Source organism: Coenobita brevimanus, chromosome 57 (genome assembly GCF_032717465.1).
Source record: "Coenobita brevimanus isolate Jiangsu-jjx chromosome 57, ASM3271746v2, whole genome shotgun sequence".
NCBI classification, from domain to species: domain Eukaryota; kingdom Metazoa; phylum Arthropoda; class Malacostraca; order Decapoda; family Coenobitidae; genus Coenobita; species Coenobita brevimanus.
In genome coordinates, this window is record NC_137010.1 from 28,400,602 (window position 1) to 28,423,389 (window position 22,788).

Sequence of the window (22,788 nt, forward strand, 5' to 3'; positions counted from 1 at the left end):
AGAGAATTTTATTTAATTCAGCCATTTGCATGGACAGGTAATGACAAATGCCGGATAATGCACCAACGGATAATTAAGAGGTGATTAAGGGGAATTCAGAATATTTGATGGTGGAATAAAAGGAGCCTTAGTCAGCCGTGTAGCTCTGCAACCATGAATAAATTCACTTGACCCTGTATAATGCTTCTCAAGGATTGGGAAGAAAGAATACTGCCCATGTACTACATGTGTTGTTGTTGTTGTTGCTTAACTGCAGTCTGGCTGGTCAAGTAGACCTGTTGACTTCAGGTAAACTACAGCCCCTGTTGGGTCATCCCATTTCATGTGTTGCAAAAGGTAGCTGATTTTATTATTATTATTGTTATTATTATTTTTATTATTATTATTATTATTATTATTATTATTATTATTTCCGTCATCTTCTGTCTCTTTCCTTCATTCTTTCCTCATCTTTCTGCCTACTGGTGACTTTACACTTCCTCTTCTGTTTTTCTTTCTTTCATTCTTTCCTTTTCCTTCTGCCTGTGGGTAACTCTACACTGAGTGACAAGCCAAATGGTTTCCCGTATAGCAGGAAAGCATTTACTACGGTGGGTGGTAACCATATAACCAAATTTTGGCGCCTGGTGGTTTAGTGAGTAAATATGGTGCTCCAGTCGGATTGAACCAGTGAATGTTTATATCCAAGGGGTGGTTGGGGTTTATTGCTCATGTAATGCCACTCAGGGATGAGTGAGGCTGGTCACTCTCATCTTAAATGTCAAGACCAACTTGCCTAGCCCAAGGCTACTATGCTTCTCATGGGGCAATGCAGGATTCGATGATGGATGAATGATTGAATGATTATTGTTATTATTATTATCATTAGTATTATTATTGTTGTTGTTTTTGTAGTTATTATATTGTTATTTTATGTATTTATTTACTATTATTCAGAAGCACATAGATTTCTGTTCACTGAAGGAAATCAGTCCTTCTACATGCAGCCTAAGTAGTACCACACACTGCATCATTTGCTGCCAGCTGAGGGTTGGAAACCTCTCGTCATTGCAGCAGCATAAAGAAATGGTGACCCTACACCTCAGCACTTGTACTGCAAGTAATCTTTCATCTCCGTCAGTACCAAAAAGGGAAAGATACTGTAGTATGTTGGGGCTTTCTTTTTCTTCAGGTTATGTCCCTAAAGAGATGCAGGAATCTTGCCCTAGATTTGCCCACCTCATGTGAGCTGCTAGAGGGGAATACTTTCACACAGTACCACTGACATATCTGTGCTTGGTTATCCAGATGCTGCATAACTCCCTCCATATCCCCAAAAGGAGGTGAATGGACTAAAAGGACAGCTTCAGCCTGCAGTCCACTGGGTTCATATCCAAATCAGCCTGGGGCCACAGCAACACCACCACCACCAACAGCAACAGCAATAAATAACAGTAATAAAAACAACAACATACAACTGGGTTATGATGGTGATGAGTACAGTTCGTCCATTCTTATCCCCTTAAGTGTTGTGATGCTTTCTTTTCCTTTTTTCTTTTGTTTCTCTTTTTTTTTTTTTTTTTCAGATATTACTCAGATTGAGAGAGTTTTTTGCACTGTAGAAGTTAGACATTGCCTTCATCAGCCCTTTCACAATGAAAGATCTCCCATGCACTTAATAAGACTTTCTTGAGATAGCAAGAAATATAAATATGTTACTGATTTTAAGAAATTGAAGTTGTTTCAGTTAAAGTTGTATCATTATTAAGCTTGCCATGAATTAACACCTGTTTATTACTTTTCGTGATTCACCATACTTTAAAATTGTTTTGAAGTCAGAAGTAAGTACTTTTGCGCTTATAACCTCTCAGTCTAGTACATTACTTAGCAAGACTTATTCAAAGTTAAGAGAATATTTTGCCTCCACAAACTTAGAACTTTAAGTGAGAACTGAGTGTATTGCTATTGTTCATCCTATATGTTGTTGTTAAAAATGTCAGCTAGTTTGAAAATAAAATTGAGGCCAGAGTTCCACTTTCAGACACAACAAGCTTTGTGTGGATGAGACAGATGGTGATGGGTATGAGACTCTGAAGCGTGTGGAGGAGGTTACAACATTTGTGCCCATGTGTTCCCACCCACTTGCCCTTCATTGCATCATGAAAGTGGCATCAGGACCTACACATTCACTTTTTATCACAGGTAGGCCTCTTTTTTTTTTGGGGGGGGTGGGTATGATGCACCTCACAAAGCAGGGAAAATCAGAAAGACACAAACCGCTTTGAAAAATTGCCCTTAACTTTATAATGATATGTCTGGTTAGTACTTGGATGGGTGACCGCCTGGGAACACCAGATGCTGTTGGCATAACGTTCTCCCTACGTGTCAAGTGGGATTGGTGGAGGATTAGTGCCCCTCCCTGTAAAACAATTAACTCTAAGCCTTGGCCACCCCGTTTGGGATACATGGCGTCTGGCAATGAATGAATGAATGAATGTCTCTGTATCCGTCATCCAGTCTATCAGGAGCATAGGGGCTTGGGGCTTGTCTACTCAGTCCCAATATTAAGGGGAGTGGACGCCAGCAGGGACCGATTTTCAACTGACTAAGGCATTTTGGGAAAGTTACCCCATGAAATAGCTCCCAGTATCACTCGTTCTCTGTAAAAATTTACAGCCGTACGACAATTCTTTCCCCTTCAAAAAAATTATTTTGTAATTCCAATTTTGAGGTCACTTCCCTGCAGAAATCTCCATTTTATATGCAGTTTACAATATGACCACTTTTTTTTTTTTTTTTTTTTTTTTTCCCCAAAAAAATTTGTTGTACATCTGGCAATGGGAGTGAGAGCGTGTGGACGGTGGCAACGAGGTGGGAAACATCAGAGATGATGTGACACTGGGAGAGGTGAGATGTGCCAGCCTTGGTCTCAATCTGTTCTCAGTCTGTGCTATCTTGGCCATTTCTCATCGTTTTTGCACACTTTTCGAAGATGTGGCAACTGCCTAAGAAGCTCCTGCAACATCAGAAAATGGCAGAGAAGAATTTGGCACTCTTTCAAGGGGAGAAAAATGTGTTGGAGGCAGCAGTTCTTTCTCCACCATTGCCACCTCCCCTTTCACCTGCCTCCCCCCTCCCACCGTCACCTCACCTGACGACCCCCAACCTTCTATGTCTTTTTCTCCAACTTTGTCTTCTCCAACATCCTCTACCTCTTCATAATCATCCCTAATCCTAACTCATTAAATAAGAAAGTACCTAAGTTGTTTCTAATCGTACAGATATTGCAAGTCAACAAAAAACAAATGATAGCTCGGAACTAAACTTACTGTCCTTTGGAGTGATGTAACGCCATTAGTTCTGAACGTAAGACAAAAAGCAAAATACCTACAAAAAGAAGTGTGAAAGGGGAGCATTTTGTGCATATATTTTTTTTCAGAAACTGTAATGATTTTTTGAACATGGCAAAAAGGAGGTAAAATTTGGGATACATACATAGGCATTTTGGGAATTTTTTTGTTCAGCAATGGTGAAGAATATTTAAAAAAGTTTTGGGCAGTTTATTAATGAGGGTTTTATTAGTAAAACTGCCAAATATCATAGAGATCAGATGAACACACTTCCCCTGGTTTCCCATTTCTCGCATCTCTTTTTTCATACATATTATGCATATATTATTTTTTTTCTGTAAAAACAAATTGACCAAATTTACTCAAACTTTGGGATGTTATTGCTCATATAAAGTAACAGAACATATAAAAAAAAATCAGCCAAATATAAGAAAAACAAATGTACCTTCATAAGTAAGAACCGTCCATTCCCCTTAAGGCAAAGGGGACCAACCTCACTGGCTCCTGTGTGGCGTTATTGAGCAACAAAACCAGTCACCCCTCAGATTTAAAGTCTTTTGGGCCCCATGTGGTTGGAGTACCGTAACCCCCAAGACCACCTGGCATTATTTGGTTACGTAGTGTCCACCCAATATAGTATTGGTAATTAATTTAATAAGGTATAGGAAAACCTTTGACTTGTTATTCCATATAGTCTGAAAACAACAGTGTTGAACAATTGGGTGATAGGTGCCATTTTAATACAGTGATACAGTAATAAAAAAGAAGAAAAGCAAAAAGAGCAAATTATAGAGACTTAAAGCTTTTAGACCAGATAATGAAGGTAATGGAAAGAGTTCTAGAATGTATGATTAGAGAAAGAGTGAATATTGATGAGATGCAGTTTGGGTTTATGCCAGGCAAAGGGACACCTCTGATACCATATTCAGTGTTCGACAGCTTCAGGAAAAAATATATAGGAAACTAAAAGGAACTGTACACTGTTGATTTGGAGAAGGCCTTTGACAGAATCCCTAGTGAGGTGGCGAAGTGGGCGATGAGAAAGCTCGGGATTGAGGAGTGGCTAGTCGGGATGGTCGTGGCCATGTATGTGGGTGCTTGCAGTCAAGTAAAGGTGAATGGAGATTTGAGTGATGAGTTTTCCGTGAATATTGGTGTGCACCAGGGGTCAGTTTTGACCCCCTTATTGTTTATCATGGTACTTGAAGCCCTCTCACGTGACTTCAGAAATGGACTCCCGTGGGAGATGTTGCATGCTGATGATTTGGCGTTGATTGCAGTGAATGAAAGGGAAGTGGAGGAAAGATTTAGGAAGTGGGGAGATGGTATGGGACACAAGGGCATAAGAGTAAATGTAGATAAAACAAAAGTGATGGTATCAAGGGCTGGTGGCAGTACTGTCAAAGAAGAGGGAGAGTGGCCATGTTCGATTTGCCACAAGGGCATGGGAAGTGTAAAACCTCGATATAACAGACCTCAATAGACCGGATTTCACTTGTATCGGAATTGAGGAGCTACCGGACTAAATTCCTATACATATCGGAAAAAGTCCGATAAAGCCAGAAGCAGTCCGAACTGCCTGATCACATCAGCTGTGTTTACCACAATAAGGTAAATAAGACATGTTTATCAATGTACAGTACAGTATAGTCTTATTTTATATATTATACCATTTGATTACCCTAGTGAAGGTATAATACAGTACAGTACTGCAACGGTAGTGAAAACAGTTTAAAAACCGTTAGTGCGATCTGGACTAATGTCTGATAAATCGGAAAAAGTCCGGAATAGCAGCAGGAAGTCTGGATGTTGCTTTTATTGGAACTGCGCTTTTTTCGGATTGGTTTGGGCCCCAGTTAGTCTCTTATAGTGAGGGCTAACTATTCCATCATGTGAAGTGTCTGTGATAAGTGGGTACATAAAAGATGTAATGGTATTAGAGGTAGGTTGTGAGATAATGCTGATTTCATGTGTGCAGTGTGTTGGGGAGATCTGGTGGAGATTGTCAGGCGTGAAAGGATTGAATTTGCTGGTGAGTCTCTTGAGTGTGTGGAAGAGTTTTTTTTATTTGGGAGACATGTTATGTGCTGGAGGTGGGGCTGGAGCTAACTCTGTGGCTAGAGTGAGGAGTGGTTGGAAGAAGTTCAGGAAGCTGTTCCCTCTCCTGACAATGTGAGGGCACTCCCTCTGTGCTAAGGGATCTTTGTATGCAGCATGTGTTAGGAGTGTAATGCTGTATGGTAGCGAGACCTGGGCAGTAAAGGAAGAGAATATTCACAGGCTGAAATGTCCAGAAATAACAATGATTAGGTGGATGTGCAGTGCGTCCCTGAGTATGAGGCCTGGGAGGACTAGGTTTATGATGGAAGAGTTGAGGGGTAGGATGGGACTGAAGTGTATTGGTGTTGTGATGAGGAGAGGTAGACTGAGGTGGTTTGGGCATGTGGAAAGGATGGGGGATGATAATTGGGTGCAGAAGATGAGAAGTGTTAATGTTGCTGGTAGGGTTGCGAGAGGTAGACCTAAAAAGACCTAGGGTGAGGTCATTTTGCATGACCTTGGGGATAAGGGTTTGATTAGGGAAGCTGCCAGAGATCAAGCAGCATGGAGACCCTCCATTAGGTGACCAAGGCTGACGCATGCAAGCATGTTGGAGCCTTAATAAACGAAACAAAACGAAAGCGACATATTGGCCGTCAGTAATCTACTGTACGCCTATGAATGAGCATGAATTTAGTATGCTGTTTTGATGGTTTTCTTTTATGCAATCCCTCTTTTAGTTTTGGATTCTACCCAGTTTATTAGATAGTAAGTAGGGCTTACAGTGATTATGTTGATAGTGTTACCGCAGGTGATTCTGTGATGGGGCTCCTTTAGCTATGTTGGTTGTGATTACCTGTCCTCATTTTTTGACAGATGGAGGTGAGGTATGGAGCAGTGGCAGTAACACACACAGTCAGCTGGGCCGCTTTCAGTGCACCCCACTGGATCCCAGGGTGCCAACCAGGGTGGAGATGGCTGGGGCAAAGGCAGACCATGTGGTTTGTGGTGCAACATTTTCAATGGCCATCACTATAGGTGGGTCAGGAGTGGTTTCTGTTGCTTTTGTAGTCCAACTGTTATGATTTGCTCTGACTGAGTAGATCCACAGGATCAAGACAGCTTTCAAACTCTGCTGGGGTAGAGCATAAGCTCAACATACTTGAGATTGTCCTGCTGTCTCATTTGTGTAAATATTAGACAGTGTGACTGTGTTGTATGCTGTGGGATGCAGTGATACATTCTTAGTGTTTTTAGTTATCTAGTGTGTGTATTTGTAGGAGAGTACAGTTTGGTTGGGTGCTGTCTATGATGTGTGCTGTACCTAGATTCTCCCTGTCTAACTTTTCAAGTTTTGTGTGCAATTTGTGTGTTGGAGAGGGAGGCTTGCAGTTTATTACCTCCGCCAAAGAGGTTATGTTTTTGCCAGCATTGGTTTGTTTGTCTGTTTGTCTGTTAGCAGGATTACTCAAGAAGTTATCTGAGGATTTTGCTGAAATTTCTTGGCGGGGTAGGATATGGCCCAAGGAACAAACCATAAAATTTTGGTGTTGGTCCGGATCATCATCTGGATCCAGGCATTTTTTGAAGGATTCTTTACCATTGAGGGATAGTGGCAGTTTCAACATTTTTACATCTAAATAAATAATGCATACAATGCTTGCACAAATTTACAAGAAAACATCTTGGTGGAGGTTTGCAATCTTGGATTGCTCTTGTTGCATATTTGTTGAAATAAGTGCAGTTTGTACTTGGTATTTTGTTATTGGTATTGGCTTGCTGTGTGGTGATGTAACATTGTAGTACCAATAACTCGCTGAAGTAAGGATTTTGTGTGTGTGTGTGTGTGTGTGTGTGTGTGTGACAAAAATTATATTCTGTATGCTTGGCTTGGGAGGCCTTAATGAAAATGGTATTTGCTGTAATCAGTGTTTTCTTTTTCAGATCATCACTACCAACCATTTCTATTTTATTTTCCATCCAAAGAAAATAATTTGCATGTTTCTCCTCCTGACAAAGATGGTGTGGTGAATGCCTGGGGTGGGCAGCAGGCAACTCAAGTGAGAAATGAGGATGCTACTGCAATATATCCAAGCATCCCCTCTCATCCCACCAACACATCTCTGCATCCTGATACCTCAGGGGAGACCTGCACCCCATCTATAGTGGACCTGGGCCATAGGTTAAGAGGGAGGGTGTCGGTGGCTGCTACGCAGGATTTTGTGCTTATCTCTCACCGGTCTTGAGGAGAGTATCATCCAAAAGTTTGGAGACCACATATGGAAAAGCCAGACCATCTGATAAGCTCGTTAATTCAGGTGAGACTTTAGATACCTGATTATTTGGCTATATTTCAGTATCTTAATTTCTACCATTATCTTTGTCATCCAACCTTTATATTCCCACCAAAAAATATATTTCAACTCGGGCATTTTAGAGGAGGTGTTCATAGGGACCATTTTATTGATGCATGATCAGTAGCCATTGGTTTTAGAAGTAGTGTATTAATTTGAGCATCACATGTGATTTGAATGTTCTGTTGTCACTGTGATCATTGTGTATTGTAACAGAAAATAATCTCCAGAATGTCTTTACATATATATATATATATATATATATATATATATATATATATATATACAGTATACTGTATATCTAATGCAGAACCAATATCATGGATATATGTTGAACCGAAGCTCAACTGATCTGTGATAGAGTTCATTCATTACAGTAATTTTGAAAGGTATTGAACATCTTAGCATGTGTCAGCAATGAAGCTCAACTGATCTGTGATAGAGTTCTTTCATTAATTTTGAAAGATATTGAACATGTTAGCATGTGTCAGCCTTGTTCATCTGGTCAACTGTCCAGGCTGCTTGATCTGTGTCAGCATTGTATGTCACTATTTTGTCAGAGTTTAGTATATGGTTCTTAGGTACTCAGTGATTCTAGAGGGAATTGTAAAGAACAAGGGTGTGCCCTTTTTCCATGTTGAAATTATGTGGATATGATAATATACTTTACTCTGAATTTTTATCCATGCCTGGTATCATCACACAGGGAGTATTTTTTGCAGACAATTAGTTACACTGGTTATCATAATATTAGATTTTTCATTCAAAGCAAACTGTGATCATTATATTTCACCTTTTTATTGAGAGAAATTAATCTTGATCAGTAAACTGTTTATCATTAGGTAGAATAAACTTTGAAAGTACTATCTGTCACTAAAAGGGTAAATGATTTAGTGTCATGCAGATAATGAATAGGCTAAACATGATAATTTATTAAAAGTTCATATCATGGTTAAAAAGGCCCCAACATGCTTGCATGCATTAACCTTGGTCACTTAATGGCATCTGTCCATGCTGCTCAATTTCATGCAGTCTTCCTATTCAGTCTCTTACTCCTGAGGTCACACTACAACCTCATCCCAGGTCATTTTTGGTCTGCCTGTTGCAACCCTACCCCTATTGTTTGCACTTCTCACCTTCCACAACCAGATGTCATCCTTCATTCTCTCAGCATACTCAAACCATCTCAATATACTGCTTCTCATCACAGCACTAATACATTCAAGCCCCTTCCATCCTGTCAACTCCCCATTCACAGTCCTTGCCTCTCCAGGCCTCGCATTCAAGGGCACACTACACATCTATCTAATCATTCTCATTTCTTTATGTTTGAGCTATGAATATCCCCTTCCTTTACTTCCCAGGTTTCACTGCCTACATCTTTACACATCTAACATGCCACATACAAAGATCCCCTACCACAGGGGGAGAGCCCTCTCAGTGTTAGGAGAGGTAACAGCTTCCTGAATTCCTCCAACCACTCCTTACCCTAGCCACAGAGCTAGCTCCATCTCCTTCTCCAGCGATAACATGTCCCCCAAATAACAACTCTTCCACGCATCTAAGAGACTCTCCAGCAAGATCACTCCTTTCATGCCTGACAATCCCTGCATGCTCTCCCCAACACACCACACACACAAAATCAACATTATTTTGCAGCCTACCTCTACTACTACTACATCCCTTACACACCTGCTTATCACCAACATTGCACAAGATGGAGTTACATCCCACACTCTTGTGGCAAACTGCACTTGGACACACTCCCTGTGCTTTGACAGTACTGCCACCATCCCTAGGTATCATCGTTTTTACTTTATCTACCTGTACTCCCAAACCCTTGTTCTTCTTTCCATCTCTCCATTTCTAAATCTTTCCCCTGCCTCCCTTTTATTCTTAGCAGACAACACCAGGTCATCAGCATACAACATCTCCCATGGGAGTCCATTTCTGAAGTCACTTGAGAAAGCTTCAAGCACCATAACAAACAGTAAGGAGCTCAAGACTGACCCCTGATGCACACCAACATTCACGAAAAATTTGTCACTCAGATCTCCATTCACATTCATCCGGGAGTGAGCACCCACTTATGTAATCTTAACCACTCAATCCAGCCACTCCACAGTCGCAAGCTTTCTCATTGCCTCCACCATCTCCCCAGAGACTTTGTCAAAGGTCTTCTCCAAATCAACAGAAACAGAGTTTAGTATCACATTAAAAGTGACTAACGTACTTAACCTAATTTATCTTGGGAGAAATCAGTGGGTTGTTCTTAGGTTATTTCAGAACTTTGTTAACTGACTGTCATGTGGAAACCACAGTGAAGCCAGTGCATATGGGAAAATGTTAAAACTAGTTCTTTGTTGCCCTTCCCCCCTCCCCCCCCACTTTTCCAATATCATTCCATTCATTAGCCTCCATTTTGTTTCTTTCAGCTTTGTAACTCCAGTACTATATTCATTTTTAGATATCTAAACCTATTACTGTACATGACAGTAGATACTGTGTCAGGGAACATTGCTGTTATTAGTCATTTTAATAATTTGAAGACAGACACGTACATTATACTTGTTGTCAACATGACACACTGTGATACAGATTTTTCATCCTTTCATGTTCACCATGGTACTGTAATTACTGGTATTTTGAAAGGAAATACATACACATGTTTACACTGCATAATGCACATTTGCATTCTTAACTGATTTCTGTCTATCTGTCTATCCATTGCCAGACGCCTTAATCCTGTAAGGGGTGGCCACAAACAAATCGTCTCCATGTCACCCTGTCCCCCGCCATTTGACTGCCCTACTCCCAGCTCACACACCCCTCTCTCATATTCCTGTCCAGTCCATCCCTCCATCTCATCCTTGGCTTCCCCCTCCTTCTCCCCCCCTCCACCTCACTGACATACACTCTCCTTGTAAGTCTCTTACTCTCCATCCTCTCCACATGGCCAAACCACCTCAGTGTGTTTCTCCTAATGCTTCCTATCACATCCACATCCACACCACAATGCTCCTTCACTTCCTCATTTGTCAGTCTGGCTGTCCATGTGACTTCACATGCTCCTTAACTGATTTCACCTCCCAAAATTTGTTATTGGCTTACACAGTGTATTGATAGCATTCTAAATGTGTCCTCTGTGTTATAAATTCAAACACAGATTGAAAAGACAGCACTGGGTCCACTTATTTGCATATTATTTGAATGCTGTATATGCCCAGTTTTGTAAGTCAAAACTTTGCTCATGGACAGCAGTACAGTACAATAAATAGAAACTTGCTAGAAGCAGAATGCCTTGAGCTTTCTGTAGTTTCAGATTTTTTTAAAAGCAAAATTTCAGGGAAAACATGGAAATGAAACAAAGCTGGCAAAGCTTGACATCAGAGCTAGTTGCTTTTGGTGTCGTTTCTGTGACCACAGATAGGAATAGAGGGTTGCCAATTGTTTCATTTTGTGCAACTTGAGTCCAGCTATGAATCATGAGAATATGATGTGAATTATAGTTCTTGAAACTTTTCCCTCTAGAGTAATTTCCTTGAAATTGAGCAACATCAGAATAATTGAAAAATGATCCTTGAAAAAAATCACTGCAACTCATAGCTCAAATTGCATGAGAGGGTTAACAATTTTTCTGCCCATGGTAGATTTAACAGAAAAAATAGTGACGTGCCCAGTAATCAGAATTGGGATACTTTTTTTTTTTTTTTTTTTTCCTGTAAACTGCTTCATTGAGATGTTTATTCTTTTCCTGTTCATCTTTCTGAGTTCTGTACTGCAGCCTATAGTTGTGCCATGTACAATACCAGGAAGTCTGTGAATATTGAGTAGCAGCTGAGATTTCGTTTCCAAATGTCAAGGGCTTTTTCCAAGTATTGATGACATGCTTAACCCATGTGCTTTGCCTTTATTTTTTTTATTTTGTACTCTAATATTTTAATTACCAGTATATATGCTTGATCTTTATGTGTCTGTAGCATTTTAATTGTTGTTTTTTTGGGGGGATGTTGTATGTCTTTTCCTTGACTCATTCAGTATGGAGTTGTATTTTACTGTAGCTGCCACCAAACACTTTTTTTTTTTTTTTTTTTTTTATAATGTGTCCGACTCTGGGCAAAGGCTTCACAGCCTGCTCCCAAGACCCAGTAATCCTTATACATACCATACACCTCTACATGTCACCACTTCGGCGCTAACCCCCACCATCCATACTGAATACATGCTAGGGCTGTCTCAAACGGGACTGGTGTATTGGTATTAGCTGGAGTATTTTTATGACTTGTTGGCAAATCATCTAGTAGGTAAGTAAAGTCTGCTTTTACTAAATTCAAATCCTTAAACTGTTCCCTGCCCTAGCGGGGATTTGAACCTGGGTCCGGTGGAATGGCAGGCCACCTCTCTACTGACTGAGCTACATTTCATTCCTAGGGGTAATACAAATATGTGAAACCCCTCTAGTTCAAAAAGTCACATCCTGAGCTGATTGAAATCACCTGTAGCTAAATAATATAGTCATAATTATGGGAAAAAGGTTCAAGTGTCCAACAGCTATAGTTTCTACTTTTTTGACACTTGTCTTTCTTCTTCCAGGCACTAGTGAACCTTGTTTTCACATAACAGCATACATATTATTATACACTCACATCCACACCCTTCTTATTTTATATGCACATCTACATCCATACTATTAATCGCCTGCATCCACACCCTTATTATTATACTTCCACATCCACACCCATTTTACAGTATTATACACACACATTCATACCTTTATTATGTATTATTATAACTATATCCACACTTATACTATTGTACACTCTCAGTTATCTTTCAACACATTGTCCAACATATGTCATTATCCATCACAACAAATAGCTGAGTTTAATAAAATTCCTAGGAAGCCCCAAAGTCAAAATCTACGGCTTTTGTCTCATCACCCAAACACAATTTCCTGGCACCTTTACTCATAATTTGGAATTTTGGCTAACAACAGATGGTTTCATTTCTATCTAATTTCTTATCCCCTCCCGCCCCCAGTATTCAATAAACGTACAGTGCACTGATCCCTTGGTTATAGCGCATACTGTAATTGGTACCAGACATGCTGTGTGATAACAGAATTACACAGTAACAAAAGCACAGACCCTTAGAGATTTATCCTAATTGGTACAAAGCATCACAAGTGCAAGCCCATTAATGATGATTTAAGGCCTACTAAATACATAGATACTTTTATAGTGACTATCAGAAACACATAGGCATGGTTATGTTAATAGAAAGTGATGAAAAGGTCAAAATAAGGAAGAAACATGTACCATAAAGAGACCAGAGATGGGCTTGAGGTAAGGGGTTCTGAGGCCAGGGAGTGGAGAGTTTGTGGTCTACACCATCTGGGATTAGCTCCTCGAGTAGGGCCTCATCTTTGAATCCCTCAAAGCAATCAGAAACCACAGACGCTGCACTTGTTGTTGGCAGAAACCAGCTCAGGTACACAATTATGATGTTTTTAGCCAAAAAATTAACGATAATGGCAGGAGTGCAAATTTTCCTTTTGCACAAACAATGAAAACTGCTCTAACCAAGTGGGCAATAACCGAGTGATCACTACTGTAAGCTGCATGATCAAATTCAGCAGTGTGAGTCTTACCCCTTAAACATTGCTTTTGATGCTGCCAATTTTGTGGTGTCTCGTTTCCTGGAGTTTATCTCACTGCAGATGGCTTTACTTTATTTCATTCTAATTTGTTACCTGGATTTCCCTATCTTTTGTTTTCTTCTCATGTTCATATTAAATGTATGTGGTTCATCCCCCCTTCTCAATGCATTTCATACTGTTTTTCCATTTGTGTATCTCATCTCAAAACACTTGACGTATCATTCCCCCCACCCCTCCCCCAGGGCCGCCGCTAATCTTGCTAGCATGCTACATGGCAGCCATATTGTGAAGAAACAACTCTGATTTTGATGGAATTCCTCACCTTTGTTGTCATCCCTGTGGTTATGCCTGTCCTGTCAAACCATATGGGATATATCTAGAATTTCTTCTGCTCTCTGATGAGTTTATTTCCCCTAACGTTGTTTTTATTTCTAACACTCAAGCCTCGCCTGTTTCAATCTCTCTCTCTCTCTCTCTCTCTCTCTCTCTCTCCTGATGCTTTGTTAGGTCTACCTGTCCCCTTTCTTTCTGCCTTGCTAACCTGCCAAACTTTGCCTCCATGGGTCATTTGTGCAGTATCCATGCAAAGTGCAGTACAGTGCAGTGACATTTTATTATATATATATATTACATTATTAAAGGGCTGTTTGAATAGTTATACAGTGCAGGTATATGACTTCATAGAGGTTAAACCCCCATTAGAAGGTTTTGGGGATACTTCATCAATTTCCGTAACCCCTTTGACCACTGTACATCAGATAATTGAGAGTTTACTGTATTATACACCCACCTCCTAATCACATGTACAGTATTTTACACATGTCAACTCTGAGTCCTAATTGTTGTCCTAAGGTATCTAGTCAAGGAAATGCCAGTTTTCTTAAGAAATACAGATATGCAGTAAGTACAAATGGTATGCCTTTGTACAATACAGCATGCAGAAAAGTTGTCATTATCCAAGTACTTCAGAACCATATAAGGTATCCCTTCACTATGAAAGGTCTCCCTGAAGCTGAATATCATGATCTGATGGTAGGTAGAGCAAAGTAAATAAGACAGTATCATTCTAAGAGTGTTGATTAGGTTGTTGAGTACTGTATATACAATATAATGTTCTGCTTGCATAGACATGTACAGTAGAATGATCATTTTAAGTCATTCACCAACTGTAAAATCACACATTATACTTTATTTTAAAACCTACAATATAGGTTTTGTTATGTCATTATCTAATGAAAGTTGCTATTAATCAGCCATGGTCTATCTGACCAAGCAGACCCATCAGCCACTGCATAAACACCAAAAAACAAGAACTCAAACAATTCATCAAACAACAGAACATACACATTGCCATCTTACAAGAAACAAAACTATGCAGAACACAAAAAACACATACTTTTCATAATATCACTACCATCAGACAACACCTGGCCGACAGTGATGGCGGTGGACTCATCACCCTGGTACACCAATCCATCAACTTTTCAGATACGAGTGTACACACAAAATCACTTCTCCCCCCACATGACACCACAACAGAAATACAATCAAATTGAAATATGCACAAGCAGCAAATCACACATAACAGTCACCAGTACGTACATTCCCTCCCAATCATCCCCCACAGTATCACACAGTTATTCTCCTCAAATACACCACATCGCTAACATACACATCATCATCCCCGGTGGTGATTTCAACACCAAGGTATCGGCGTGGCATGTCAACAACCCTGACACTGACAAGAGGGCTGGTACTACAATCCCAAACAGATAATCTTTTTATCCTCAACATATTCCATCAACATACCCATATCCCACACCAAGCCCTCTTCCACTCATCATCCCCAGACATCACCTTTTGCCCCCTAAACATTGTCCCCATAACATCCTGGAGAGTGGCCAAAACACTTGGCTCTGACCACCTCCCAGTGATCATCGCTACCAAAACCAGGATCACCCAAGCTGGCCACAGACACACATACACTGATTTTAAGAGAGCCAAGTGGGAGGCCATCACAGCTGAAAAGGAACAACATTTTGAAACATTAAACAGTACACCCATCACAAACATCAACACCGCTGTGCACACTTTCAGTATAATTATACAAAACACAGACACAAGACACATCCTTAGAGGCAAAAGAAAGAGACACAATCCCAACTTCACACCAGAAATTCAAGGTCTCATCAGTCAACACGACACACTACAACACTCCCCAATACCCCATACATAAGATTCTGTACAACAAATACAAGCACTCAACACTCAAAAAAACAATAAAATATCAGCTCAGCAAACACTAAATTGGAATAATTATCACCAAACACTTGATCACAAAACAAGCACCAGCAAACTGTACAAAACACTATAAAGCATTACATTCTCAAGCAGCAACACTACACAATCACATGCTGCCATCAATACAACAGATGCCATACCCTCAAACAAACAACAGGCAAACACTCACATCAATCACTTTTCAATGTCAGTCATTTAAATCCCCAGCGCAACAACTGACATGTCATCTTATGCAAGAGACTGTTCCCCACAGACCCAGACTTTGCACTGTTCATTACAGCCAGACGAAGCACATCAGTAGCAGCCTTAGGCACTCATCTGCTTGTGGCCCAAACAACATAAGCAGCATACACCTTAAACATCTTGGGCCACAAAGCATAAAAGCACTCACATGACATACTGTTATACCCATCATCTGGAAGCATGGTACTATCATCACTATCCCCAAACCCAACAAAGACTCCACGTTACCTTCCTCACACCGCCCCATCATACTCTTCTGCACCCCCTCCAAAGTCACTGAACGACTGGAATTACAGTGAGTAACACCTCACATCCCCCTAGCCCCATCACACACACACACACACACACACACACACACACACACACACACACACACACACACACACACTGTCAGCCAGAGGGAACGGACATATTTCGACTGCCTCCCAGCCACCGCTGCAAACCTTTAGTAGTTTTCAGGAATTATGTTTGTCCTGTCTCCTTTGGTCTTGTTTTAAGTTTAAATTACTGTAAGTTAATATAGACTACCAAAAATGTAAAGAGTTATTGGGAGAGAGTATACATGAATGTTTGTAGTATTTTCAGTAACATCTGTTTTGGTACTGTAACCAGTCTCAAACATGGCCGATAATGTAAACATCAAGGGACTCGAATTTCCAGGATTTGATAGTGAAACTAATGTTATGGATTTGGTTAAAACATTGATTATGAGGATTAGTGAACTTGAAAAGAAAGTGGAGAATTTAGTGTTAAAGGACATGTCTGAAAATGCCAAGAATACTGTACAGAGTCTGATCCAGTCCAATGAGACGGCGAACCAGATCAGGAATTTGAAGCGAGAAAATATCGAATTAAGGAGAAAACTAGAAGAGAGCAGTAATAAAATGGAGAAGGTGAGTAGTGTGTTAGAAGAGCAAAAGGCAAAGTGGGCACATGTGGAAGAAGAACAGAAAGAAGTGGCCAGCTTAACCCGCTGCATCCCGTTGATGTATATATACATCCACACGTTTTGTCACTGTCAGGCCCATTGACGAATATAAACACGCATCATTTGCAAGGTCTCGAATTTGCACAATTTTCAATTTTCGCACTTAATTTTTGGTATGTATACATGGGACACCTTCCTCTACAAGATGCCAGGCAGGGACAATGCCTTACCCCACACGACCTCCCCCCCCCTCCCCCTGCACGCCATTGTCTCGGCAATTCACCTGTTACCAGTGACCTGGCCAGTAAAGACATGTCTTGCCACGGAACGAAATTTAGGGCCAGAGTGATTCCCCAATCGATGACAATGTGGAGGACAAAAGTTTACGTAACATTAGAGGAAGAAACAGTCAGAAATGATGATCAGGTAATGTCACCAAAAAAGGTCAGGTATGTTGATGTGTTTGGTGAGTGAAACAATGCTTATATTGCCCATATTACTGTGTGAGAACCAATATACTGTACTCTCGTACTACATATAAATTCGTACCAAATAAATAAATAAATACCGTTTATGAGTGGTGTGGAATAGTTACCCTCCCGTAGAACTCGTTTCCTTTGGAGCCAGCCTGATAGAAAACCCAGTAAGGTAAGGGGTACTGCTACCTGTATCGAGTATTTTAAACCTCAGGTGAGCAATTTGTCTATGAATTTTCAATGTTTCTCACCAAAAGCGGAGGTTTGAGCAAAAAAAAAAAATTTTTCCAAAAATGGTTGGGATTGGGGGGAGTCATTGGTGGAAAATCGGTCGGGATGGGGCGGGTTAAGGGAAATCATTCAGGAAGAATGGGAAATGAACAAGAAAAAAAATTGAAGAAAATGTAGTGAAAATACTGAAGAAAAAAGAGAAAATAGTGAGAGAAACTTTAGAAAGGAACAGATGTGTGGTAATATTTGGAAACAGAGAGGAGGAAGAAAAGGTTAGATCCATGAGACTTGAGAGAGACACGAATCTGGTGAAAAAAATATTAGGTAAGATTGATCCCGAAGGAGACAAGTGGGAAAAAGAAATTGAGGAAGTAATGAGGATAGGCCCTTATAAGAAAAGGGAAACAAGACCAATGAGAGTCAAGTTGTCATCATGAAGTGTAGTAAATGATATACTTAAAGTGACCTGGTAACTAAGCAAAGAGGCAGGGATGGATAATATTATAGTAAGAAAAGATTTGAATGAAGAAGAAAGAGTTTTAAAATCTTTGAAGGAGCAAGTAAAGGAAAAAAAATGATAAGAGGACAGAGGAAGAATGTAAAACTTTTTTTTGGAGTGTTGGATATGAAAGTAAGGAAGTGGTATGTGAGGAACTAGAAGTGAAGGAAACTAAGGGGGATGGCTATGAATACGAAAAAGAGAAGTTATTGGAGAGTTGTAGATCAGAAATTGAGGAAGTGGTACTGACGGAGAGAAGAGGGTATAAAAAATATAAAAAATAATTTGAGGGTGGTATATCCTAATGTTGATGGTTTAATATCGGCAAGGCTTGAAATTAACGATTTCTTGAGGGTATATGAACCTGATGTCATGTGCTTCGTAGAGACCAAGTTAAGAGAAGATATTGATGTTCATATGGGAGATGGTAAGTACAAACTGTGGAGAAGAGTCAGAAAAGAAAAAACGGGAGGAGGAGCGATGATAGCTGTGAAGAACAACATAAATGTATATACCATGGAAATGGGAGAAGGCAGGGCTGAAGTGATAAATATGAAACTAGAAACTGGAGAGAATGGCAAGCGAGATATGGCAGTAGTGTATGTTCCCCCTAAGACAAGAGCATGGAATGATGATGAATACCAGGAGATGTTGTCAGATATGGCTAGTTATTTACAAAAAAATAATTGAGAAAAGCAGCAATATAATTTTGGTGGGTGACTTTAACTGTAAAGAGGTGAGCTGGGAGGAATGGGACTCAGGAGACAGCGAAGATTCGTGGGGCACTATATTATTAAATATAACAATGAATAATGTGATGACGCAGTGGGTCAAAGAAGAGACATGGTTCCGAGGTGAGGACACACCAGCAATATTAGATTTACTGCTTACCGAAGAACCCGATGTAACAGAATCTTTGAAATATTTGTGTCCTATAGGAAAAAGTGATCATGTGGTCATTGAGTTTCAGATGATAATAGGGAACGTCGAGCCAAGAGACTAGCTTTATAGGCAGGGAAGATAAAACTTTGGGAAAGCAAATTTTACAGGATTGAGAAAATTTTTCAAAAATGCGATTGGAGAAAATTCAGACAAACAAGAGAGATACAGAGGAAGTGGGATATCTTTCTAGACCTCTATAATTTGGGAGTGGACAAATTTGTACCAAGAGTAAAGGGGAAAGAAAACAGGAAAAAGGAGTGGTTTAATAGAAGGTGTATGATGGCAAAAAAAGAGAGAGGTAAGACATGGAACAACTGGAGAAGAGAGGTAACAACAGAACAAAAGAAGAATATAAAAGAACTAGAAATGAATACACAAGAATACATAGAGAAGAAGAAAGGAACTTTGAAAAAGTTATAATAGACAAATGCAAGGATGAACCCAAACTGTTTTATAGATTTGTTAATAGCAAACTGAAACAAAAGGAAGGAATCACCAAACTGAAAGTAGAAGGAGATGTCTGTAAAGATGCAGCAATTTAAGCTGAAATAACAAATGTTTCCAATCGGTTTTCACTAATGAAAAGGAGTTTGTGGAAGGGGAGAGAGTGATTAGAAATGTACCAGTGACAAAAGATATAAAAATGGAGGTACAGGAAGTGTATTAATTACTGGAAACTCGAGATGTAAGGAAAGCCCCAGGACCTGATGGAATTTCTAACTGGGTACTGAAGGAATGCAGAGAACAACTGGCGGATAAAATTCAAAGTTTAATTGTGTGTTCTCTGGAAGAGGGGAAAGTGCCTCAGGAATGGAAGAGAGCAAATGTGGTACCAATTAATAAGGGAGGAAAAAGGGAAGAACCCCTGAATTATAGACCAGTGTCTCTAACCAGCATGGTCACAAAATTGTGTGAGAGAATCCTGAAAGACAGATGGATAAAATATCTAGAAGAGATGAATATTTTGGCTGAAAGTCAGTTTCGATTCAGAAGTGGAAGGTCATGTGTTTCCAACTTGTTGAGCTTTTACTCAAGAGCGATTGACGTGCTACAGGAGAGAGACGATTTGGTGGACTGTGTGTATTTAGACTTGGAGGCCTTTGACAAGGTACCCCATAAGAGACTAATGTGGAAACTAGAGCATATAGGAGGACTGAAGGGGAAACTCATGGAATGGGTGAGAGACTTTTTGAGAGACAGACAAATGAGGACAGTAATAAGGGATAGGATGTCTGGCTGGAGGGAAGTAACAAGTGAAGTCCCTCAGGGCTCGGTGTTGGTGCCAATAATGTTCCTGATTTACGTAAATGATATGGTAGACGGAGCGAACAGTTATGCAAGTCTGTTTCCTGATGATGTAAAGATCTTGAGGAAGGTAGAGGAGGATTGTAAAATGCTGCAGGAGGATCTGGATAGGGTACATGATTGGAACCGGATGTGGGAAATGAAATTTAACGCAAAGAAATGTAAAATATTGGAAATGGGTAAAAGTACCAAGAGGCCATTACTGAATTATTTGATGGGTAATGAATCAATCACAAAAGCGAGAGAAGAGAAAGATTTGGGAGTGCTGGTCCAGGATAGTTTGTCACCTGAAAAACATATTAACGAGATAGTTAGAGAGACATATAAACTCTTGACTAACATAAGAGTAGTATTTCATTATATGGATGAGGAGATGATGAAAAAATTGATAGTGGCCATGATCCGCCCCAGGTTAGAATATGCAGCGGTGGTGTGGTCCCCACACAAAAAGAAAGATACTGTATTAACAAGATTGAGAGAATACAAAGAACAGCAACTAAGATGGTCCCCAATAGATCTCTCATACAGAGAGAGGCTGGAAAAGCTGGATTTGCCTTCCTTAGAGGAAAGGAGAAAGAGGGGAGACATGATTGCAGTGTTCAGGACCATGACAGGAGTAGATAAAATTGACTGAGATCTGTTTGTATGGGATAAGAGAGCAGCAAGAGGACATGGAATGAAATTGAAGAAGTCAAGTTGCTTCAAGGATACCAAGAAATGTAGTTTTCCTTATAGAAGTATAGACCTATGGAATAGCCTAGACAAAGAGATCGTCCTGTCTAAAAACTTAAAAGAGTTTTAAGCTAAATTTGACTTATTGAGAAACAGAGATGGGATCCCACGAGCGTAGCTCATTTCCTGTATATCACAATTAGGTATATTAGGTAAATACATAAGTATTTGGAACGACTTAGACGAAGAGGTGGTGCAGGCAAAAAACATTCATGTGTGTAAAAGTAGACTAGATAACTGTGGATATGGAGACAGGACAACATGAGCATTGCTCAGTTCCTGTATACTACAAATAGGTAAGTACAAATAGGGGTAAATAAATACACACACACACACACACACACACACACACACACACACACACACACACACACACACACACACACACACACACACACACACACACACACACACACACACACACACACACACACACCTTGGTGTAACATAAACTATATCAGTGTCATTTAAACAACACACCACAAACTTTAAAAATAAATTAACACCAAGTCTCAATGCCCTAAGATCACTTGCCCATACAACATTCGGACACAACGGAGAAACCACCACCACAGTATATAAACAGTATATATATACAGTATTCATTGATGAAGTATGCAAGCCGTGCTTGGGCTTCTAGCCTCACTGAAACACATTGCAACACCCTACAGACCATACAGAACAAGGCCCTAAAAATAATCACACGCTGCTTAGGTATTACACCTACAGACCACTTACACCAAGAAACGCTAAGTTCTCAAAGTCAAGGATCATCTAGACATGAGAGGCACACAAATTCTTGCCACAGCGTCCAGAAGCCCACACCATCCACTACATTACTTGGCAGCAGATCCACACACACACCAAGGAACATCAAAACAACACCTAGCACACAATATCATACACAAATACTGTCATCTCTCCCCCCGTGCCTGCCTCAAACCAGCTTCCAGAAGCATATCCATGCTCAAATCACTCGCTGCTTCATTCAGTCAACACACAGCTGCATGCACAGCCTCTTGATATCCACCCTTCTGAATCCTACCTCCTTCGTGAGGACAGGGTCCACCTGGCCAGGCTGAGATGTGGGCATCATCCAGCCCTCTTGAGTTATCGGAAGAGGCTGGATGACTCTGTTGCTGATGCCTGTCCAGGATGCAACACAGCACCCCATACTGGTAAGCACATTATGGAAGACTGCATTGCACACAATCACCTTTGACAACAACACAACATACACTCCCTGAGAGCTCTGTGGGAAAGCCCGGTCTCGGCCATGGCCTTGCTTAGGGACCTGGGGTTGTTCAGCCAGACTGCCTAGGGAACATCTACTACTGCCAGGCAACCGCCCCTGCATGGTCATCCTGTGCAGCAAATCGATGCTTCCTCGTGGTTTACGTCGCCATCCATCAGCAAGGCATGAGAAAATATGTGGAGGTTTGATTTGTGGATGGATGCCGCATATGTGTCTCTCCACCCAGTTAGCAGGGGCACCATAGTAGGCTCCACATCACCCTGTTATATGGTTTATATGGTTACCACCCAGCAATGTAAATGGTGTTCTGGGTTGGAGGGAAACATTAGGCTTGTCACCTAATGTAGAACTTCCTGAAGTGGAAAGGAGAGTAATAAAATGACTAATTAAAGTAAACTGTAATAGCCCTGTTCTCCAAAATGTGAGAGTGAAAATACAGGCAAGCTTCCAGTTTCGGACAGACATTTATGAAATATTGTGGGCTTAAGATGTGG

The 22,788-nt window shown here is 40.4% G+C and overlaps 1 protein-coding gene across 1 annotated transcript in view; it reads left to right on the forward strand.

The window, feature by feature from the left end:
- LOC145402122 (serine/threonine-protein kinase Nek8-like) overlaps positions 1-22,129 on the forward strand; it is a 96,264-nt gene extending 74,135 nt beyond the window's left edge. Inside the window, exons 13-16 of the mRNA XM_080274239.1 lie at positions 2,021-2,181; positions 6,246-6,407; positions 7,389-7,687; positions 22,102-22,129. Of these exons, the coding sequence (XP_080130365.1) occupies positions 2,021-2,181; positions 6,246-6,407; positions 7,389-7,615 (550 nt within the window). The 3' untranslated portion in view covers positions 7,616-7,687; positions 22,102-22,129. The remainder of the gene's footprint in view (positions 1-2,020; positions 2,182-6,245; positions 6,408-7,388; positions 7,688-22,101) is intronic.
- The last annotated feature ends 659 nt before the right edge of the window (positions 22,130-22,788 follow it).